General features: G+C 37.2%; 1 protein-coding gene and 2 long non-coding RNA genes across 3 annotated transcripts; 2 read left to right on the forward strand and 1 right to left on the reverse strand.

The window, feature by feature from the left end:
• Positions 1 to 4: 4 nt before the first annotated feature.
• On the forward strand, positions 5 to 2,651 carry LOC133707502 (uncharacterized). Its single transcript, XR_009845139.1, has 6 exons — positions 5 to 147; positions 252 to 352; positions 1,228 to 1,328; positions 1,423 to 1,516; positions 1,638 to 1,707; positions 2,306 to 2,651. It is a non-coding gene; the product is annotated as an uncharacterized LOC133707502 (long non-coding RNA).
• A 1,481-nt stretch (positions 2,652 to 4,132) lies between these two features.
• Positions 4,133 to 6,614, reverse strand: LOC133746519 (importin beta-like SAD2 homolog). The gene is made up of 4 exons (XM_062174690.1): positions 6,315 to 6,614; positions 5,921 to 6,056; positions 5,736 to 5,823; positions 4,133 to 5,602 (listed from the first exon to the last, which is right to left on the reverse strand). Exons 2-4 carry the CDS (start codon positions 5,991 to 5,993, stop codon positions 5,449 to 5,451), a joined length of 315 nt encoding a protein of 104 aa, XP_062030674.1. The 5' UTR covers positions 5,994 to 6,056; positions 6,315 to 6,614; the 3' UTR covers positions 4,133 to 5,448.
• A 1,359-nt stretch (positions 6,615 to 7,973) lies between these two features.
• Positions 7,974 to 10,672, forward strand: LOC133746375 (uncharacterized). The gene is made up of 3 exons (XR_009864100.1): positions 7,974 to 8,495; positions 8,577 to 9,498; positions 10,428 to 10,672. It is a non-coding gene; the product is annotated as an uncharacterized LOC133746375 (long non-coding RNA).
• The last annotated feature ends 10,217 nt before the right edge of the window (positions 10,673 to 20,889 follow it).

The following is a 20,889-nucleotide window of genomic DNA, read 5'->3' on the forward strand; positions in this document are numbered from 1 at the left end:
GGGAAGGAGCAAAAAATTTCCAATTCCCGTCGGATTCCGCAACCGGAGGGCGGCGGCGGCTCGATTCCGGGGAATGTGCATTGCTGCAACAGTAATATTCGGCGCGTGTGCTTCTGATTCGTCATCGATTGCTGATCGCGACTTGTGGTATTGGACTTTGAATTTTCTGCTTTTGGATTTTCGATCTGTTTTTATCGGTTGCATCGACTCTTGCGTGAAATCTTGACATTTTTTTTGTCATTTTATTATAGTAGGAGTGAATTGTAAGGTTATCTCAATGTCTACGATCTCACACCAATCAGTGGCTGCGCCTATTGGCTTGGCCTCGGTGTCTACTATTCCGGCATGCAAGGTAATTCGTCTGTTTTCTTTCACTATTTCGAGTTTAGATCTGCTGGCATACATCAAATGAAAATCTGGCTTACAAATTATGTTGTTTATGTTCTGCACAAGAAACACTTGTAATTTGGATCTAAATGAATAGTCGAAATCTCGGTCCAGGTTAATTAGTTTTCATCATCAGAGAGATTCTAAGCAGTACAATCAAATTTTGCGTTGCACAGCCACTAATTTGGTTGAGTTAGTGAATTGAATTCCTTTTTTTGTTTGGTCTATTAACGTGAAAACCTGTTCAACTAAAGAGAAAAAAGTTTGAAAACATGGAACACGGAGTGGACTCGGTTGTAAATATGAGTGATCAATTCATGTTTGCTGGTTAAGAAGTGATTTTTATTATAATTCATGTTCTTGGGAGGGAAATAGATTTGTGTAATGAAGTACTAGACTTGGTTATCTATTTCCTCACTCTCACATGTGTATCTAGTTTCTGTGTTTTTAGTAATTTGGTAAGGTAGTGAGATTGCAATAATTTGGTAAGGTAGTGATTGCATGTATGTTCTTGGGATGAGAAAATTGGCTATGTGAGATTGCAATAATTTGGTAAGATAGTGATTGCAATAAATTGGTAAGGTAGTGTCTCGTTCTTTGCTTTTTCCAATGAGCCATCTTAAGTTATGTTTTGTTGTAGTTCTGAAATTTTACTTTGATAATTTCTCTGAGTTTTTGAAAGAAACAAATGTGCCCCTTTATGCCAAAATTTCAAGTGTACTGTGTAATTAAGTGATGAAAACCGATTAATTAAGTAGATAGAACTGTGACCTAAGAAACAAGTAGATAAGGTTAAGTATAGATTCATGTGGTGAACTTAAAAGGCATGATATTTTCCAGGTCAATCAGTTGGTTCAGGTTGCACAGAAGTGCCAGAGTACGATTGCTGAAAGTGGATCTGATGGGGTTTCTCAGCAGGATCTACAAGCAAATTGTAATTTGTGAGTTTTTGAGGCGATCAACCAGTTTGGTATTCAATTTTAATGTCTCCTCATAAAGAAGTAGGGCTTCACTGATGTTGTTTGTTTCCTTCAGGGTTCTAACAGCTGGGTGGTAGCTCACAAAGAGTTTGGAGTTGTAGTCGCTGAATGACTTGGACTTTTCTAAAAGATATGTGAGGTGTTTGCAGGTATATTTTATTGCATTCATGGACGTGATTGTTGAGTTAGAACATAATGTTCAGTTTTTATGTTATGTATATCTTTATACTTGAATTTTATTTTAGTTACTAACTTTCTAACTTTTAACAGATATCAGAGGTTGTGAACAGCATGAAAGATTTGATCGAATTCTGCCAGGAAAACAAAGTTGACCCAATTGGTATTGTCCTGTTTTTCATTTCCTCTTTCCATTTTGTAATTCTCTGCTGCTGCTTTGCATGGTAGTTGAGCATATTGTTAGTAATTTCTTGTGCAATTAGTTGTATATTTGTATTCCAGCACCATTTAGACAGATTCTTGAACAAACCATTATATGGTTTTGCCACTGATACCTGCTTGGTATTGCTTGTAGCTTTAATTTACTCATTCCATGAGTTAACTATCTTCTGGTGAAGTAGTTGTAGTGTTCATTTTGGAGCTAATAGGCAGGCATCTTGAGTATTATGTTTAATTAAGTTAATGGAGGTTTTGGACATGGTGGATCTGGAGTTGACTGGAATCACCTTGTCGTTGTCTTCACATCTTTCCTGTAGGAAGTAATGTTGCTCTTGTTTCTTGTATTTGATATATAATGCGGTGAAGTTGGGTATTTGGCTACTTATTTCTTGCTCTCATTGATTCTTTCTCATTTCCTTCCTCCCTCTTTGTTGTGCTAAACTTTTTGTGAGCTCCTGTATGTTTGTTTGTTGCTTGTTTCAGTTGTTGATTCTATTTCTTTATATTGGTTTCTTTGATTGATCTTCTGCTGAAAATTGCAGAGGGCTTGAAGGTTTATCCTCGACATGCGAATGCAACCAGGCTTCAGATGCAAAAGATGCAGGAAATGGAGCAGTTAGCAAGTGTTCAGGGCATGCCAACTGATAGGAACACTCTGAATAAGCTAATGGTAATAACAACCAGCACATGGCCAGTGGAGGAGCTTTGAGTGGCTCTGCACAAGCAGCTTTAGCGCTGACCAATTACCAAAATCTGCTCATGAGGCAGAACTCGATGAATTGAAATGCAAATTCTCTTTTTTTATTCTTAAACGAGGAGCGATTCTTAAACAAGCTCTCATCTCAAGATTATGTGAGAATTTCACCTTTTTACTATTCTTCTAGCTTCTTCAAATTGCTTCGTAACTAGAGACTTGGCTATTAACAGTGACATGTGATTAACAGTGACTTGGCTATTAACTTGTGAATTGGCTACTGACAGTTACTTGGTTAATGACATGGTCAGTGACATGTAATGTGACATGGTCAGTTACTTAGTTAGTGACATGTGATTAACAGTGACTTGGCTATTAACTTGTGACTTGGCTACTGACAGTTACTTGGTTAGTGACATGGTCAGTTACTTAGTTAGTGACATGTGATTAACAGTGACTTGTTTATTAACTTGTGACTTGGCTACTGACAGTTACTTGGTTAGTGACATTGTCAGTGACATGTAATGTGACATGGTCAGTTACTTGGTTAGTGACATGTGATTAACAGTGACTTGACTACTGACAGTTACTTGGTTAGTGACATGGTCAGTTACTTAGTTAGTGACATGTGATTAACAGTGACTTGGCTATTAACTTGTGACTTGGCAACTGACAGTTACTTGGTGGTGGCATGGTCAGTTACTTAGTTAGTGACATATGATTAACAGTGACTTGGCTATTAACATGTGACTTGGCCAATGACATGTGTATAATAGTAACATGGCCAGTAACATGCAATGCGACCTGGCCAGTGATATTGATCTAACAGTGACTTGGCAAGTGCCGCGATTGACAATGACTTGGCAAGTGAGATGTGATTGACATTGACTTGATCAGTGACATGGTCATGACTATGACTTAGCAAATGACATGTGATTGAAAATGACTTGGCAAGTGATATGTGATTGCTAGTGACTTTGACAGTTACATGATCAGTGACATGACCAGTGATTTGAGGTTAACAGTGACCTGACCATTGACTTTACTAACTATGGACAAGGCCAGTGACTTGTGTATAACAGTAACCTGGTCAGTAACATAAATTTAACAGTGACTTCGTCAATGACATGCAATGTGACCTGGCTAGTGACATAGATATGACGACTTTGAGAGTGACTTGGCTACTGACTTTGATCAGCATTGGACATGCCCAGTGACCTAGTCAGTGACATGCAATGTGACCTGGCCAGTGACTAGAGGTTAACAGTGACGTGAAAATTTCAAAATATGTCAGTGACATGCAATGAGACTTGGCAAGTGACATATGAAATGACCAGTGACATGGAAATAACTATGACTTGGCCGGTGACTTAGCTACTAACTTGTGATCAACATTGGACATGATCAGTGACTTGGACAGTGACAATAAATTTGACACCTAGTTCTACAATTAGCACATGTCCCACAGTTAAAAAACTTTTGAGTATTTATTTCAGAAACTTCTTACATCCAATTTAGTACAAAATTAACCCAATATTTCATCTATATCAGCAAGCTTGCAGTTCACCTGGTTCCATTTGTAGGAAACTTTCACAGTTTTGATTCTTTTGAAGGTGACTTGTACATATTGAGTAAACTACTTCATAGTCATGTAATTATCAAGTCCCCTGTTGAAAAGAGAAAATATAATCACCATCAGTAGTTCATTCACAGTAATCATGGGAGGTAGTCTAGTGATCAATATATTTAAATGTTATGGTTATGTTCATCGGTCTTTCAAATGTTATGGGTGAGGAGATATCTCCTCAAAGAAAATTTGGGTGAGGAGTAAAGTAATTTCTCAGAGTGTGAATATGTGTGAGAAGAAATCCCCTCAAGACCAATATGAGTGAGGAGTAATCTTCTCAAGGGAAATCTGGATAAGGAGATATCTCCTCAAGGAAATTTTGGGTGAGGAATAAAGTAATTTCCTAAAGGTGAGAAGAAATCCCCTCGAGACCAATATGAGTGAGGAGTAATCTTCTCAAGGAAAATCTGGATAAGGAGATATCTCCTTAAGGAAAATTTAGGTGAGGAATAAAGTAATTTCCTAAAGGTGAGAATAAATCCCCTCGAGACCAATATGAGTGAGGAGTAATCTTCTCAAGGAAAATCTGGATAAGGAGATATCTTCTCAAGGAAAATTTAGATGAGGAATAAAGTAATTTCCTAAAGGTGAGAAGAAATCCCCTCGAGACCAATATGAGTGAGGAGTACAAAAACACAAACCACAGGGTTCGGAAAACCAGTAAAGCATCACGTTGAACTATGGTCATACTCTCCAGGTCAGTCCCTCTTTTAAAATAGCGCATCAGTTAGAAGCATTACAAATAAATGTGAAAGACTGGATTTGTTAGGAATGCAAAAGAGAGATCTCAACGTATAATATCATATCCAAACCTGGTTATCTTTTTGCCATCTTCATGATGCACAGCTTTGTGATTGGCTCCCACATTCATGGCCATTGAGCAGATAGGTTCAAATTCGAAATCAAATCAGCAGATAGATGAAGAAACAGAACTTCATATTATTAGCAACAAATTCAAATGCTACATGGAAGAACCATAATTTTCCTTTTTTGTTTTACATGTAAAACTAGTAAAACCCACCAAGCCCAACATTAAAGTCTTCCAAGTTTGACATTTCATCATATAAATAAGACACACCAGACCTGGGAACCAAATGTTGCCACAACAGAAAGAAAATTAAAAAAATCAACAGAACCTATACATTACCGAAACCCGAGGAATCTTGTGATCCCCACTAGATAAGAGAACATAATTTATCATTAATTGCTATAACAATCTTGTGATCAAATACACATTAAGCACACAGTATGCCTCAGATGGAAAACTACTAGCTAAACTTGTAGTTTCTTTTAGAAGGCCGTGCAACTCCAAGCAATAGCCATATATAAGAATCACTTCATAAGAATAGTAGATTATGATACACTTACTCGTATTTTCTAGAAAGAATCTGCAAAACTAACAAAGCTCCATGAACTTGTTGGTCTTGCAAGTTGTGCTTCACCCAGTCTAAAAGCCGTGGCCACCGCTCAGGGTAATCGACATAAATAATTGTCTTTAGGCACTCACCCAGTTGTACCCTGTACAATGACATTAGATCACCAACAAATAAGGAACATAATTTCTCAAGGCATTATATAGAACTAACAACTTAAAACAAAACATGTCACAAGCCCACTGTTGCCACAGTAGCTGAAACAGCAAACAAAGTACCTTAACAATGGGGGAACCTGTGTAACAAAGACAAGAACGTGCTCTCTAACCACGTCTTTGTCAGCTTGTGATATCTTATTCTGCTCATCTACAACAATCAACAGGTGAAGAAGAATAAGCACAGCTAGACTCATCCATGGATTTCGGATACTAACCAAAACCCTATTCAATCAATCATTACATACCCGGCTCATGAGGTAACCAGTTCTTTCCAATGAAGTTCTTGAAATGGATGCTGGCAACCTGACGTACACCCATGTCGCAGTTACCGTCCACAATAATTTGCAACAGTCTCACCAAATGCTGCGGTATATACTGAATCTGCAAACCAAAACCCCCAACATCAACATCATCAGATAAAAACCCCCACATACATATGAAACCAATTTTTCTTCAACCACATATCAATTCCCCATGAAACAAATCAAACAAAGAACTAAAAATCAATGAAAAATCGTTCTCTCCTACTCCAAACCCAGTCTCGAATTACACAATTCTGATCAACACGAGTCAAGATTACATATCCAATTAACCCAAAAAGATAATCAAAAGGTCTCTGATACAAGAAATCACAAGAACCTGATTGAGGCTGTGCTCGGTGGCTTTACGTTCAGGATGAGGATGAAGAAGGAAAGGACATTATCGAAAGCATTCCTCAAGGTTGTACCGCTGGAGGTCTCGAAGGCCTCCATTGACGACCGGAACGAGCTTCCGAGCTCTTCACACCAAAGACGGCGAAGTAGACGCAGTAGGGAGCGGAGGAGGTTGGAGGTCGGCGGGAGGGCTTGATGAAGGCGATGAGGAGGGAGTCGTGAGATTCGGACTAGGCGACGTCATAGACGCCGTCGGCGGTGTCAAAGGGCGATGGCAGTGAAGTCAGTTGAGAGAGGGGGGGGGGGTTAATTATAGTCTGAAATAGATTGGGAAGAGAGAGACGATGAGATGATGGCATGAGTTGTAATTTTTGTTATTTTTAGTGGCAGGTTGTAAAGCGGTGACCTTAATTATCATTGGGATATTTGTGTGTCCTTAATTATAATAAGACACTTCAAAATGACCTCTTTTATCATTGGCCCTATATCTTATTCTCTAAATCTTATTTAAATAGAAAAGTTTGTCAATTAGATAAATTATCAATTATGAGGAATCAAAAATGGCAAAAACTATAACCTGGTAGAACCTCCTTTGATCTGGCTTTAATTTCATCAATCTTCCTGTGTTGCAGACTTGCAGTTAAACAAGTAAGCCTACGGTAGAGATCAAACACAATAAAGGAAAAACGTGTTATTGGAAAAAAAAAAATCGAGTTTGAGTGAGGAGTTACCAACTCCTTTTCTTCTTTCTCAAAACGTGGTCGTGGGTTTGCTGCTAATTGTAAGAGAGAGTCGTGAATTTTTCTTTTTACCCTTTATGTATGGAATTTCTAACAATTAATAGGTAGTTTAGTCATAAAAATTATAATTACGCTATTATTTTTCTTTACTTTCCTTTTCTTCTATCATTAAATTTATACTAGACAAATACAAAGTAAACATAGAATATTTTATAGTTTCTTAATTTTCATCTTCTAATTTACAATTTAAAGAGAACCAATAGATTCAGATAATCCCGCAAACGCAAATTAATGTCGCCAAATAAAACCAGAATCCTAATCCAATCGTGATTAGTGATATTAAATTCTTCTCAAAGAAAAAAAAAATCTATTTATTTAACCCATAATAAAAAAAGTTAGTAATTACTACTCCTATTTGGAATACAGTTATGAGAATTAATTTGTTTCCTCTTGAAATTCATCTACTGCAGAGGAAAGCAAAAAAAAAAAAAAAAAATTCGAAATTTTTAAGATTATCTTCAAATTAAGCAATAATTGTTCTTCAATTCAATACAAGAGGAATAGTTTATCAAGTAACTTTTTTTTTTTTTCCTTTATCTCGCTGCTTTCAAAAAATTAATTTTGGTTCTTCAACGTACAGCTTTTTCCGTCTACGAAATTCAGAAAGATTTATCAGTATTCTTTGTGTAATACCCCGAAAAATCTAAATTATTTTTCCGAGGACATTTTAGAAATGATTTCGTGGTCATGGGAGAAAGTATGAAGCTTGGAGGAGTGGTGAAATTGGTTCGAACAATTTTTATTCGAAAACTGAACGTTTTAGGGGAGGTCAAAGGAGTTGACTTTTTATACATTCATAATTGGGGAAAACTTCCTTCATGAAAGTTGTAGAGCTCGTCGATACGATCTCGTGCATATGTGGTATGCAAAAATCAGAGTTCGTATGAATTAGTTATGATTTTTTTGAAAAAGTTTCCAGTTTAGTATAAAGCTGCCATTTTTGGAAATTACCAAAAATAATTTCAGTTCCATTTCTGGAAACCGAACTCTCTCTCTCTTGCGCGCGTCCGAGCCCAGAAAAAACAGAGCAAAGCTCTCCGGCCGAGTTCTCCCTCCTCCGGCCACCAATCGACACCAGACCACCTCCCTTGCCTTCGCCTCGACGCCGCCTACCTGCTAGACGTGATCACTTCCACCGGAACGGCCTCAAATCCGGCAGTCGGAGCCGCAAACTTTGAAACAAAAATCGGTCAACGCCGGTTTTCTCCTAGCTCCGGCCACCAAAACTCACGATCCTTAGCTCCCTGAACTCGCCTCAACCTTCTGATCATCATTCTAGAAGGATCGCACCTGGAGTGATCGGATTCACGTTCGTCGGAGCTCGCCGGATTCTGGAAATTTTCCACCACCACCGAAGCTTTTGATAGGTATATCTCGAGTTGTAGTGTATCGTTTTGAGTGATTCTTGAACTGGTAAACTCACCTTGAGTTTCTTAACAACTCTCTAGAAGGAATCGAAGCCTGAAATTGAAGTTTTGACGTCGAAATCAAGCCTTGCCGGATTCTGCAAAATTCTGGAATTTTTCCGACCACCGAAGCTTTCGATCGGTATATCTCGAGCTACAGACCATATTTTTCTGTGATTCTTGAACCAGTGAGTTCTTCTTGAGTTTCTTAACAACTCTTCAGAAGGAATCGAAGCCTTAAATTGACGTTTTTACGTCGAATTGGAGCTCGCCGTTTTCTGCAGTTTCTCGCCGGTTTCTGGAAAATTCCGGCCACCTTCATACTGTTCAAGGTAATTTTCGACCCCTTCCGGTCATTTTCAGACTTCGTGCTAGTTATGAAAGTTTTCAAGCATGATGAGAGGAAGAAGAGCAGCCCGGCCCCGACACCATTGGTGGTGGTCGGCGGCGGCTCTGCCACTAACTCCGGCGGCCCTTTCCGGCCACCTCCGGGGATCAAAAATATGGTTTCTGTACATTTTCAGATTCTATATTTCAATACGATCATTTCGATATATTATACGCAATTTTTGGATATCGTATGATTAAGTTATGAATTTTTAAGTTTAGATCGATTTCGATCGTTAGATTTGTGATCTGTGAAGTTAGTACCGTCAGATGGACTTGTAGTTTTGATATGATGATCTTATGACAGTCCCAGTGGCTTTGTGTAGTCATGGGCGAAGATCCGACCGTTGGATCTTCGTATAAATGCAAAACAGTGATTAGGAAGGCGATCCGTGAGGATCCGACCGTTGGATCATCATTTAATTTCAATCCGACCGTTGGATTGTCGTTTGATTATGTTTTTGAGTTATTTGCTAAGTTAAGGTCATGTTTGATTAGGCGATCGACGGTTTGATTTGGCGGACGATTCGTGAAATTGTATTTTGAGCTGTTAAGAAGACGCAGCGGGAATTTAGAGGTGAGTAAACCTCACGTGGTTCATATTACGAACCGAATAAATTTAATTACCTTATTTTGTCGTAATTGCGTGAAAATATTTATGAAATAAATATTTGTTTTAAAATCATATGGACTTGATCAACTACGGTCCATGGGTAAGTAAAATGATTTTTACTATACAAATGAATTTCTCGGTTTATTGCATGTGAACTATAGTTGGTATTAGTGATTATCCCTGAGCGGATAATTACGTATATATATATTTACGTGATTATATGTGAATGGTGTGACATTGAAGAGTGTGGAATTGGGATGATTAAATTATCATGAATTGACATGTAACTTACCATATTTATATGTGATGAACATGATTGATGAGTTCTTGTTAATATTCATGATTTACATTGGAGGATGTATAGAGTTAGAGAATGTAGGATTCTGAGGATGAGGTGTCCGAAGTTCGACGGTTAAGGATAACCGGAGTGTTTGTGTACTGAGGACGGGGATGTCCAAGGTGCGACGGTTTATTATTAACCGAAGTTGTGTGCTGAGGACGGGGATGTCCAAAGCGCGACGGTTTATTATTAACCGAAGTATATGGTGCTGAGGACGGGGATGTCCAAAGCGCGACGGTTATAGGGTTAACCGAAGTATTTTTGCCGTTGCTTGACCCTAGGCCAAGGTGTCAGAGGTAACGAGGCAGTTAGAGCTCTAACGTGTTATGGGATGGGACCAAAGTGGTGATAGTGTTGTGTGATAGGACCAAAGTGGTGATATTGAATTGGTTGACGTTTGCGTCGTGGATGTTGAGATTGTTGGTTGTGTTGTTGAGTTATAAGAATTGTAATTTAAAATCAACAGTTCTTTCTTGTTTACTCATACTGGCTGTAAAAAGCTTACCGGGTTTTGTGTTGTTGCAACTCCCGGTACACTATTCAAATTGTGTAGCGGGTAATCCTACAGGTCAGGAGAACCAGGACGGTGATCGGGCTGCTTAGAGTAGTGTTATGTGAATTACAGCATTATATTGTGAGGTTTGTTATGCTCATTTAGAGCTTTACGATTTTACTTTGTAAGAGTGAATTGTAATAATTAACTCGAGGTTTTCGAGTTTTGTGTTGAGTGGCGAGTGGTGTGTTTGTTTCTGAGAAAAAAAAATTCAGAACGTTATTTGTATTAATTGTTTATTCATGTTTCGGATTTGAATTTATTATTCAAAATTCGGGGCGTGACACTTTGCTCAATCATGTTTTAATTCTAGTGAGATTCTTTTGTTGATTGATATATTATCAGTGTCAGGTTGACTTACATCATGCTAACTGAATAGTTTTTTTTTTTTTTTTTTGTTATCCTAGAGTGGTAATATCAGTTCTACTTGCTCTGCTACTCCCTCTTCTTTAGCCGCTACTACGTACTCTAAGGTCAGGACGTCAGGTCTTTTTTTTTTTTTTTTGAAAGAGAGAGAAAACGAAAGAGTTTGCATGCAATTCATTACAATTGTATAAAGATCGATATTATTCTATATTTATCACAAAGCAATTAAACATAATAATTGACCATTGGTTAAACATTTATTGGATTTTTTATAGGGTTTAAGGAGATGTGAGCAAGGGTTTGACACGCACAGATTGCCGCGCGCCTTCTACCTCTCTCTCTCTCTCTCTCTCTCTCTCTCTCCCTCTGCGTGCAATCAGAATGAACAACGACATGAACGTGTCCGATCTCGGCTCTTGTGGTACTCTCCCTCTCACCCTCTTGTGCTTCTGATACGATATTTTAATCTGATATTGGTTTTTCACATTCTTGTTTGAATCCTATTGCACAAGTTGGGAGCGGAGATGATGGACCAGCCCTTACTCCAACCAAGGTGAGTAGCCTTTACCGCCAGTAAAACTGTAAATAAATTTCACCTGCGCCCTTTGTTCTACTTTCTTTCTTGTTTTTCACTTCTGTGCAGCTCCACAGGTTCCCACTGGATACCCGAAAGCGCATTGAGCATCTTATACAGATACAGGTAATGGTATTATTCTTATTAGTTGATGAATATATGAATATAGCATTTTATTTCCAAATGAAACACCTTGAAGCTTTCCCAACTTGCAGAAAGACCACGATGGATTAAAGGCACAGTTTTACAACGATCGAGGAGCACTTGAAGCTAAATATGAGAAACTCTATCAGCCACTGTACGACAAGGTATCACTCTAACTAGTTTGGATTATGAAAAGAAATAGTTAAAAACAAAAAAACAAAACAAGTTGAATTCTTTGCAGAGATACGATATCGTGAACGGAATTGGAGTTACTACTGATTCTGAATCAGCAACAACAAATCAAGAGGGTAATGCTCACTCTTCCCCCTGACCTTTGTTATATATGCATGTTTTAATTTGTGAATAATTGTTTTATGTATTTCTGCAGAAAAAGGGATTCCTGATTTTTGGTACTATGCTTTGAAAGCCATTTATGTGATAAACATACGGGTGAGACCATAATATAATTTGTATCTTCAATGGTCGTAGTCTCAACTTGTATGTGAAATCAGTAGCTTCTCTTATATATGATTATTTTTAATTAGATTAAAGAGTATGATCAAGGAGCTCTCAAACATCTTGAAAACATCAAGTGGCTTAGGACAGATAACCTTAAGGTTTTCATACTCGAGTTCTACTTTCGTCCCAACCCCTTCTTCAAAAACTCTGTTCTGACCGTGACGTATCATATGATTGATGAAGATGAATCCATTATAGAGAAAATAATAGGGTAAGTTTGGTTCATACCTTCCTAGAATGCTAAACACTCAATTTTCGTTTACGTGCATGGTGGTTTGTATTTAAATCGACTATATATTGACTGGTACCTCACGCTTTGTAGGACTGAAATTGAGTGGACTTCCAAAAATCGCTTGAAGAAACGTAGAACTGGAAATCGTAGAAGTTTCTTCGATCTTTTTAGTCCACCTGAAGTCCATAATGACTGTAAAGTAAGACAGCCTTTTTTTAAAAGTTTATTTCATTTTATTTTAACTATATGTTTGTGGTGTAATTTTATCTGATCTTCTTCTTTCTTTATCAACAGGACCTAGAACTCAAAGATATATTGCAAGGAAACTATTTAATTGGGTGAGTTCATATATTACTGTTATTGAGGTTGCGATGTATTCTTTCAAAAAACAAAATGTCAGATCGTTTTAACCTTTTTTTTTTTTTTTTTTTTTCTGAAGATCATTTTAACTTCTTTGAACTTAATTTGCTATTTCTAAACATTTGAGAACTTAGTGATTTAGTACTTTGACTATTCTGTTATTGGCATTATATATCTTTTCGCAGATCAATCATTCGGGATGATATAATCCCTCGTGCTGTTTTATGGTTTACGGGGGAGGCTAAGCTAGAACAGTTTGAAGAGATCGCATCAAGGCATGAATGTTTCCTTAATAGCCTATCACTGGATGTCCAAAAGCGAGTTGACCTTCTTAGAAAAATTCAGGTAGCCAACGATCTCCTACCTTTTGCATACTGGATTACTGAAGGCAGTCATTCTTTCATTCATTCGGTACTGGAGTAAACTGTATAAGGGTCTATATTTCTATTGCCCTGTGATGTGTATATTAACGTTGCCTGTATTATTTCAACTTTTAAACTAAAGGCTTTCTCAACTTGCAGAAAGATCATGATGGATTAAAGGCACAGTTTTACCGGGAAAGAGCAGAACTTGAGGCCAACTATCAGAAAGCATATAATAACATGTACAATGAGGTATCATGCTAGTCTAAGATATATTTTTAGAGCTGGTCGATGGCTATCATGAGAATGGTAAGCTTATTTCCCCCTCCTTTCTTCAATTATAAATTATACTTTATGTTATTACTTTCCAGCGATATGGGATTGTAAATGGTGTTGTTGAAGCTGAAAAATTGGCCAAGGACTCTGAAGTAGGAAATCAAGAGGTTGAAGCCCCCGAAGGTACACTCTTGACCTTTATATTATATATTTACTTTGCGACAGTACTAGTTATTAATTGTTATTATTTGGCATGTCTTGTGGCAGGGAAAGGTGTGCCCAACTTCTGGCGCCAAGCTTTGGTAAACCATGAGTTGCTAGATACGGAGGTGAGGAGTTGGTGCCTGTACATAATATGTCACTGGTTTAATTTAATGTGTTTTAAGAGGCACTTTAAAATCACTTATTCTCTAATCTTTCGGAATTAGATTAGTATTCCTGATGGAGAAGCTCTCAAGTATCTTACAGACATCAAGTGGTTGAGGAAAGATGACTTTAAGGGGTTCGTACTTCAGTTCTGCTTTGACAAAAACCCTTTCTTTAAAAACTCTGTTTTGACCAAGACATATCAGTTTCTTGATGAAGATGAAACCATTCTACACAAAGCAATAGGCGGGTAAGTTTGGCTCCTACCTTATGACATGGTTGTTGGTATTACTTCACTATAATTTGGCTCAGAGTTGGCGCTTTGCAGGATAGAGATAGAATGGTATCCCGGTAACTGCTTGACGAGAGAATGTGAAAGTTTCTTCAACTTTTTCAATCCCATTCAAATTGATGAAAAGGCTGTAAGACAGTTTGCAGTTACATAAAATATTTTTGTATTCAACAGGCTTGTAGTTTTATCTTATTTTACTTCTATCTTTTTCTTAACAGCGTGAGGAACTCATAGAAGAGATGAGACGAGATTATTACATTGGGTGAGTGTTCGTATTGTTAACTACTTAATAGACCATGGCCACCAATATGATCATATTCTACGTACGTACTACGATGGTTTCAGTCATCAACTCGCTCTAGTATGATTGAGGTCTGCTTGACCTATTGTAAATTTGTAATACAGATTTGTTAATGTGTTGTTAATTTTCTCCTCATTATTTTGTTTAGGTCAACCATTCTCAATGAGATTATCCCTCGTGCTGTATTATGGTATTTAGGGGAGGCTGTCCAGGGAGACAAGGAGGTTGGTTTTAAAGAATCCGAAGAAAGTGATGAAGATGTAGATGAAGTCAGTGAAGATGAAGAGAGTGAAGATGAAGACGATGAAGAGGAAGGTCAATGACGAGAGTGAAAGGCCAATCTTTCTTAAAGAACATCAAAATGTAGATCTATCTCTGTACTTCAAATTTACCCTAATAAAAAATTTTGATCATGTTTTGAAAAGGTAATTGTTAAGCGAGTTCAATACAAAAGGTCAAAAGTAATTTGAAAGGCCTACACCAAGACAACCCGAATTCTTAGTTGCTAAACTTATCGTCTCAATTCTAAATACCTAATACGATGGCATTGAAGAGAGTGGTTTGTGGCAGCTCTGAAGGTGTAGCCGCTGCATTTGAACACCAAAACTTGCAAACAAATGGATGTCAAGCACCAACTGTTCAACGAATTAAATGCATGTCCAGGACATCGAGGTAACATAATAAAGAGTGGACTCAACTTATGCGCTCTTTAAAGGAGAGTTTAAGGCATTAAGGGTGCGCCACATTGAACTTCTTCTAGAATAAAGTCAAGATATGGTGAATTTTAAAGACATAAATAACGTTTATATGAGGTACTATGGAATATAGATAATAGTAAAACGTAGTTCTCTATATTGAGTTTCTCCAACTGACTAACAATGATTTCCAAAAAACTGACTAACAATGTCAAAATTTTGTTAAAGTACATACTAGGATTATTGGTCAAGGAAGAGAGAAATTAATTAACCAAAAAAATGCTCCCTATGGAGATACGAACAGTCGTGGCCCTTAGTAACAGAGTCTTTACTGTTTTAATTTGCCCCCTTCTTTTCTGTGGCGTTTCACACTTTGGCCGCTTCCGTGTTGTTTGAATTGAACCTTGCCACCGCTTTGACTAGCGTGTTTTGGTAGTTGATGCATAGGCAGAAGGAGAGCGGGAGAGAGAGAGAGAAGAGTTTGCATGATCGATCCTGGAGTTTGGTACTTTTTCTTTGTTTGATTGGTGAAAGAATTGTGTAGAAGATAGAGTTCTTTGGTTCTTCAGTGTTTTGGGTCAAGAGATGACCTGCACTGAGCTGATTGCATTTGTTACTTTTTAGTGAATTAGTGAACGAGTTCTGGATTGTCTTTGACTATCTTGGGCATAATCCATTATTTTTGTTTTTTGTAGGAGAAGTTTTCTGAAGTTCCAAGTCCGAGTTGATGAGATATGAGTTGTTTAAATCATTGGTTCTGAATTGTAAAGGCTTTCCAGTCATTTTGAGAATTTTGATTTTCAATTCTAACAAATCTTTCTTACTGTTTTATTTCCTGTGTTTTGACTGTCTGTGTGTGTGTGTGTGAATGAAAAATGAATGATTTTCATGTTTTAGTCTGAGAAAAGGAAATGCAATGATATAGTTAATTAGAAAGAGATAAGTGGTTTTGTTGTTTATGCTCATTCCCCTATACTTCCACTTTAGTTCTCTGGTCTTTCTTTGTGGTTTTATTTTTTATGAGAGTGATTGTGCAAAGCAACAACCATATATTATACATTTGGCTACGTTTTGTTTATGTTGTTTACAAGCCGAATGAAGCTAGGTTCTCTAAAAGAATGTTTTTGTTCCAGGTGTGGGATAATATGATCATTGAATCTGCTGTTAAGACAATCTACAGTAAGTATCTTGAACTAATGATAGAGGCCCTGCAGAGGATTATTATGGTGTGAAGTTTATCTCTTATTGTTGTTTAGTTTGTTTACTTGAGCTCTTGTCCTCACAAAAGGTTTATATACCTGTGCAGCAATGTGATACTTACATTTTCCTTCTTTTTACTCTCCGTAGGATGCTTGGTTCAATGATATGTCACCATGGCAGATTTGTGCAAATAATCGGAGTACTGTATGTCCAAATATGTACATGTTCCTTTTAATTCATCATTTATTGCTTGGTACCACTTTGTGTGTAACATGATGCTTTGAGATGCGTTTTCTGCTAATAGCATTAGGTGCTTGATATGCTTAATATCTTCCCAAGTTCTAGGGAAATTATGAGCTTTGTACGTTGATTCAAATTTCAGAAAATTACTTCACAGCTTCTTAGAAATTTACTCTCTTAACCCCTTATTGCCTGCTCAATTATAGCCTTAAATACTGATCTCTTCATTTTTTTCCCCTTTATTTCTCTGTAAGTCAACAACAGGAGCAAGTGTTTGATTATAAGATCAAGTAGTAATGAAGATTTGTTTATTTTTGTAAATGGAGTTGTTAATTTCTTCATCGCTAAAGTGATGGCTTTAGATCTAAGAACTTATATTTTAACTTTCTTTGCATGTGTTCAATTTTGTTTATATTTTGAGTAATGGATGATGAACAAGTTAGAGGACTCATGTGTTGTCATCGGCAAGTTAATTATGTGATGTTCTCGCCATTCTGCAAGAACACTTGGACAGGATTTTCCAAAGAGGCATTGCATGATATCTTAAGCTTTATCAAGCTTGCCATTCCAGCAGCTATAATGATATGGTAGCTAAGTTTTTTCTTCTCCATATAACTATAAAAGAGGTAGCATATATCTGTTGCAGACTACCTATAACCACCTTTCAACTATACTGGTTTACTAGAATCTTTGTATCGCAGTTTCGAATATTGGACTTTCCAAATGGTTGTTATCTTATCCGGTCTCCTCCCAAACCCAAAACTTGAGACATCTGTGTTATCAGTAAGGTATCACTGCCTTATTCCATCAACTTCCACTTATTGATAGCAAAATATAAAGAACTGATTGTTACTGTTCAAGCAGCGCGCCTTAATACATGTTGGACGGTCTATATGATATCAGTTGGTCTTGGCAGTGCTATAAGGTTAGTGATGCCATGTGTTTTTGGTGATTCCTCATCATTAGTACTGCAAAGTTTATCTCCTCCAGAAAAGCAGCAACATAGAATTAGTAATGGATATGTTTTCTACTAAAAACATTCGTCAATAGGATTAGGTTAGAGTCGAATCAAAACTAAAGGATTTCTTATCTATCTCATAATGAGGTTTTGCTTTCCGTTTCTGTTTTCGCTTTCATGGGTACAGCGAGGAGAGTGAGGCTGCTGTTAATGTACAGATCAAGTGAGTTTGCTTGACATGTTTATAAATTTGTGAAATGAATGTGCTTTTATGGTTGTTGAGGACCGTCATTGTGTGTTATTTTGGACCTAGACAGGCTATTGAAGTTTTCAAACGCCAAGCAAAAGTGAGGGAAACACCAGGCAATACAGAGAGTGTTATGAAACAGAAGTAGCAGAAGCAAAGTTGCAAGATCTGAAGTCGAATATGGGAGTACTAGGGAAGGAAGCAGTTGCAGCAATCAAGGCTCAACAACAGAGATTGACTCTCCAAAGACTCATTGCCATGGTAGTGCAAGTTATTTTAATGAAAGAAGATATATATTGTTGGGTGCATGTACACTGAAAGGTCTAGAATTGATAGTGTTTGTTGTTTATTTTCATGCAGGAGATATAACTTGTGAAAATTCGCTGTTAAGACAAGTATCAAGTCTTCTGAGAAGGTTGCCTGCTGTTGAATCGGGGAAATTTCAAGATGACTTTTTGATGGTGAGTGATGTTTGACTTGACCTCTAATTGCAAAACTCACTATTTTGGGTCTTATTTAGGCCCTTCAGTGCGTAATATTTGACTACTAATTTATTGGTTTTTGAAATGCTAAGATGCTATAGTTTGCATCCACAAGACCCCTGAAATGCAAACCCTTTAAAACAGGAAGTATTTTTCACATTTTTTGTTTAAGAAAATGAGTCTGATTATGCCAACTAAGAAGCTTATGATTGCAAAATGGTTCTCACTTGAAGGATTTTGTACATGTTTCCTACTAAAATGGTTGGTGGTTCACACTTCACACCAAAGCTTATGATTGCAGATACTGCAGACTAAGCTGCTATCTTTATCTCATCAATGTTCTATTGCTCACTGTTTTCTTGTTTTTGTAGGAATACAATGAGAGATTGCTGATTACATATCTAGCTGTGCTTACCAACTGCTCAAGGTAAGATATATTCTTCCAAACTTTTCTATGTTCATCATTATAACAGTCATGTAAAGAAGTTACTGCAACAAAAGAAAGAACATTGCACTGTTTTTGTGTGGACCGTTTTCATGGTATGGTAACCATTTTTGTTATTACATCTATATTAAGTTTTGTATCCAACCCTAAAACATAGTGGGTGTTGACATAGGGTATGGGGTTTGATTCATAAACAAATCTGGCTTTACCTACCTATATGATGAAGGGTGGAAGACACAGCCTCTCAATTGTAGCTAATGCCTTAGATAGTTTGTTCTCCTACAAACAGTTGTATCGAGTTTCTGCTTAAATTTGATTCATATTTCTGTTTTTTTTTTTTTTTAAATTAAAATTTCATTCAGATAAAATCAAACAAGTACAATAGGATGGAGCAGCCATCCTTGACATCAGTCTAGGCACGTAAATCAGCCTGGTAACACTCTAGCAACCACAAAGGTAATGGATCAGACCAAGTACAAGTATATTGGTGCCTAATTGCACGACCTACTAGTTCGTGAGCGACTTTATTACAATCACGTTGTGCAAAACCACATTTTATTGTGTCAAATCGTCGCATCAACCATTTGATTCCATCTAGTAGGTGCCCGTCAAGTGCAAAGTTCTCCTCTTCTTTAAATCTTGAATTATCGCCTGTGCATCTGATTCAAGTTCAATGTTGGGATAGCCTTGCTCTAACGCCAGTTGTAACCCACATGAGATTGCCCTCATCCCAGCATGTCCAGGAGTAGTGACACCAGAAAGGGGAATGGTTCTTGCCACCGCGATTTCCCCTTTATCGTTTCGAAGAACAACACCATCACCTCCTACTCTTTCATTGGGTACAAAAGCACCATCACTATTCAGCTTCATAAAGTCTTGTACCGGAGGATCTCCACCTCTTTTGTTTTTCTTTTGCTCCTCTACCTCTGATAAGATCACAGACATACTCATCATGATTCGTATTTCTGTTAGGGGAAACACTATGGACATTGTATTCTAATTGCATGGTTTCACAATTTTAGTACTATATCTTAACTAGTTTATTAATTTTAAAAGAACTTTTGGCTGTTTTTATACTTTTTGAAGGAGAAACAAACTGTCAATTATGTGAAAAGCTTTGTAAGTCTATGTGAAAAACAGATATCTTTGGCTGTTTTATACTTTTTGAGCAAGTCGTGTTGTGAATTTGGCTCGTTGATATGCCTAAGTTGATTAGGATTCAAGGCAAAACCAGATGGGTAAATGAAGATTAGTGCGCACAGGAATTCTTCTAGTATCCTAATGGGTTTTGGAATAGGAAGAGTTATTCCTATTGATTTAGACCTGGAAAGTAAGTTCTATTCTAGTTAGGAATAGGAAAGCTAGCTCTCTTTCCTTGTTCTAATAGTTTTAGGAATCCTAATGTGACATGTTTGTAACCAGCACCTATAATCTATAAATAGGGCTGCAGGGAGGTCACATAACGTGTCCTCAGATCAGATTAAAGAAGAGATCAAAGAGAGATCTCAGAGAGTTCTCAGTTAACATACAAACACAAGGGCAGGGAGAGCCAAGCTAGGGTGATAGAGAGATCTAGCAAAGGGGTTGGGGATTAGCATAAGGATTTCAATAAGTACTTGTAATCAAGTTGTTATTCTCCATAGTGCTAGTGACTCTCAAGAGAGATCACACAGAGGACGTAGGCAAAGTTTTTGTCGAACCTCTATAAAATTCTGTGTTGGTGTGCTGTGGTTTGTCTTGCTGTGATATTTTGCATCATCATCCTATTACTGTTTGCAGTCATAAGTCTATAAAGAGAAACAAGGTTCTGGGTAAAAGGTGCATATTTACTACAAGTCGAATATGTGAACTATGTGAAAAACAGATTCATAAATGCATGTAAGTCAACTATGTGAACTTTTTGACTTACTTTTTTAGCAATATACGTATGATGCTGCATAAATGCATGTAAGTCAACTATGTGAAAAACAGATATATTGGGACCCCTCATTCCCAAGTTTCCAATCTATTTACTGGAACCAAAGATTTAATTTAGCATATGTTTTATCATCATTTGGATTATCCTTTTTATTTGTTCCTTGCTCACTTCATTAGCTATTTAAAATTATATGAGAGGGAAAATTAAGTTCTTTATTACTTTCTTCTATCATTTAGAGGTTCCACGATGGAAACTAAATAGACAGAATGTGATTAAGTTATTAAATCAACTCGGCTACATGCATTGATTAAATCGGATTTATAACGATGTTTGATCGTCTTTGCAGGCTGCAGCAGCAATGTGCGTTGGAATAGGCAGCTTCTCTGATCCTATGGAAGCACAGGGGCTTGTGCACTTTCTTAGTTTGTGGCACACATGCACATACTGTTCTTTATAGGGTGACTAAATGTTGTTATGCAGAATTA

The sequence above is a fragment of the Rosa rugosa genome, chromosome 4 (genome assembly GCF_958449725.1).
Source record: "Rosa rugosa chromosome 4, drRosRugo1.1, whole genome shotgun sequence".
NCBI lineage: Eukaryota > Viridiplantae > Streptophyta > Magnoliopsida > Rosales > Rosaceae > Rosa > Rosa rugosa.

Excerpts from the sequence above, each read along its gene's own strand:
- LOC133746519 (XM_062174690.1), bottom strand. The coding sequence starts at position 5,993 with ATGGGTGTACGTCAGGTTGCCAGCATCCATTTCAAGAACTTCATTGGA. Across the intron at positions 5,824-5,920 it reads CTGGTTACCTCATGAGCCGG|ATGAGCAGAATAAGATATCA; the intron begins GTATGTAATGAT and ends TGATTGTTGTAG. Across the intron at positions 5,603-5,735 it reads CAGGTTCCCCCATTGTTAAG|GGTACAACTGGGTGAGTGCC; the intron begins GTACTTTGTTTG and ends GTCATTGTACAG.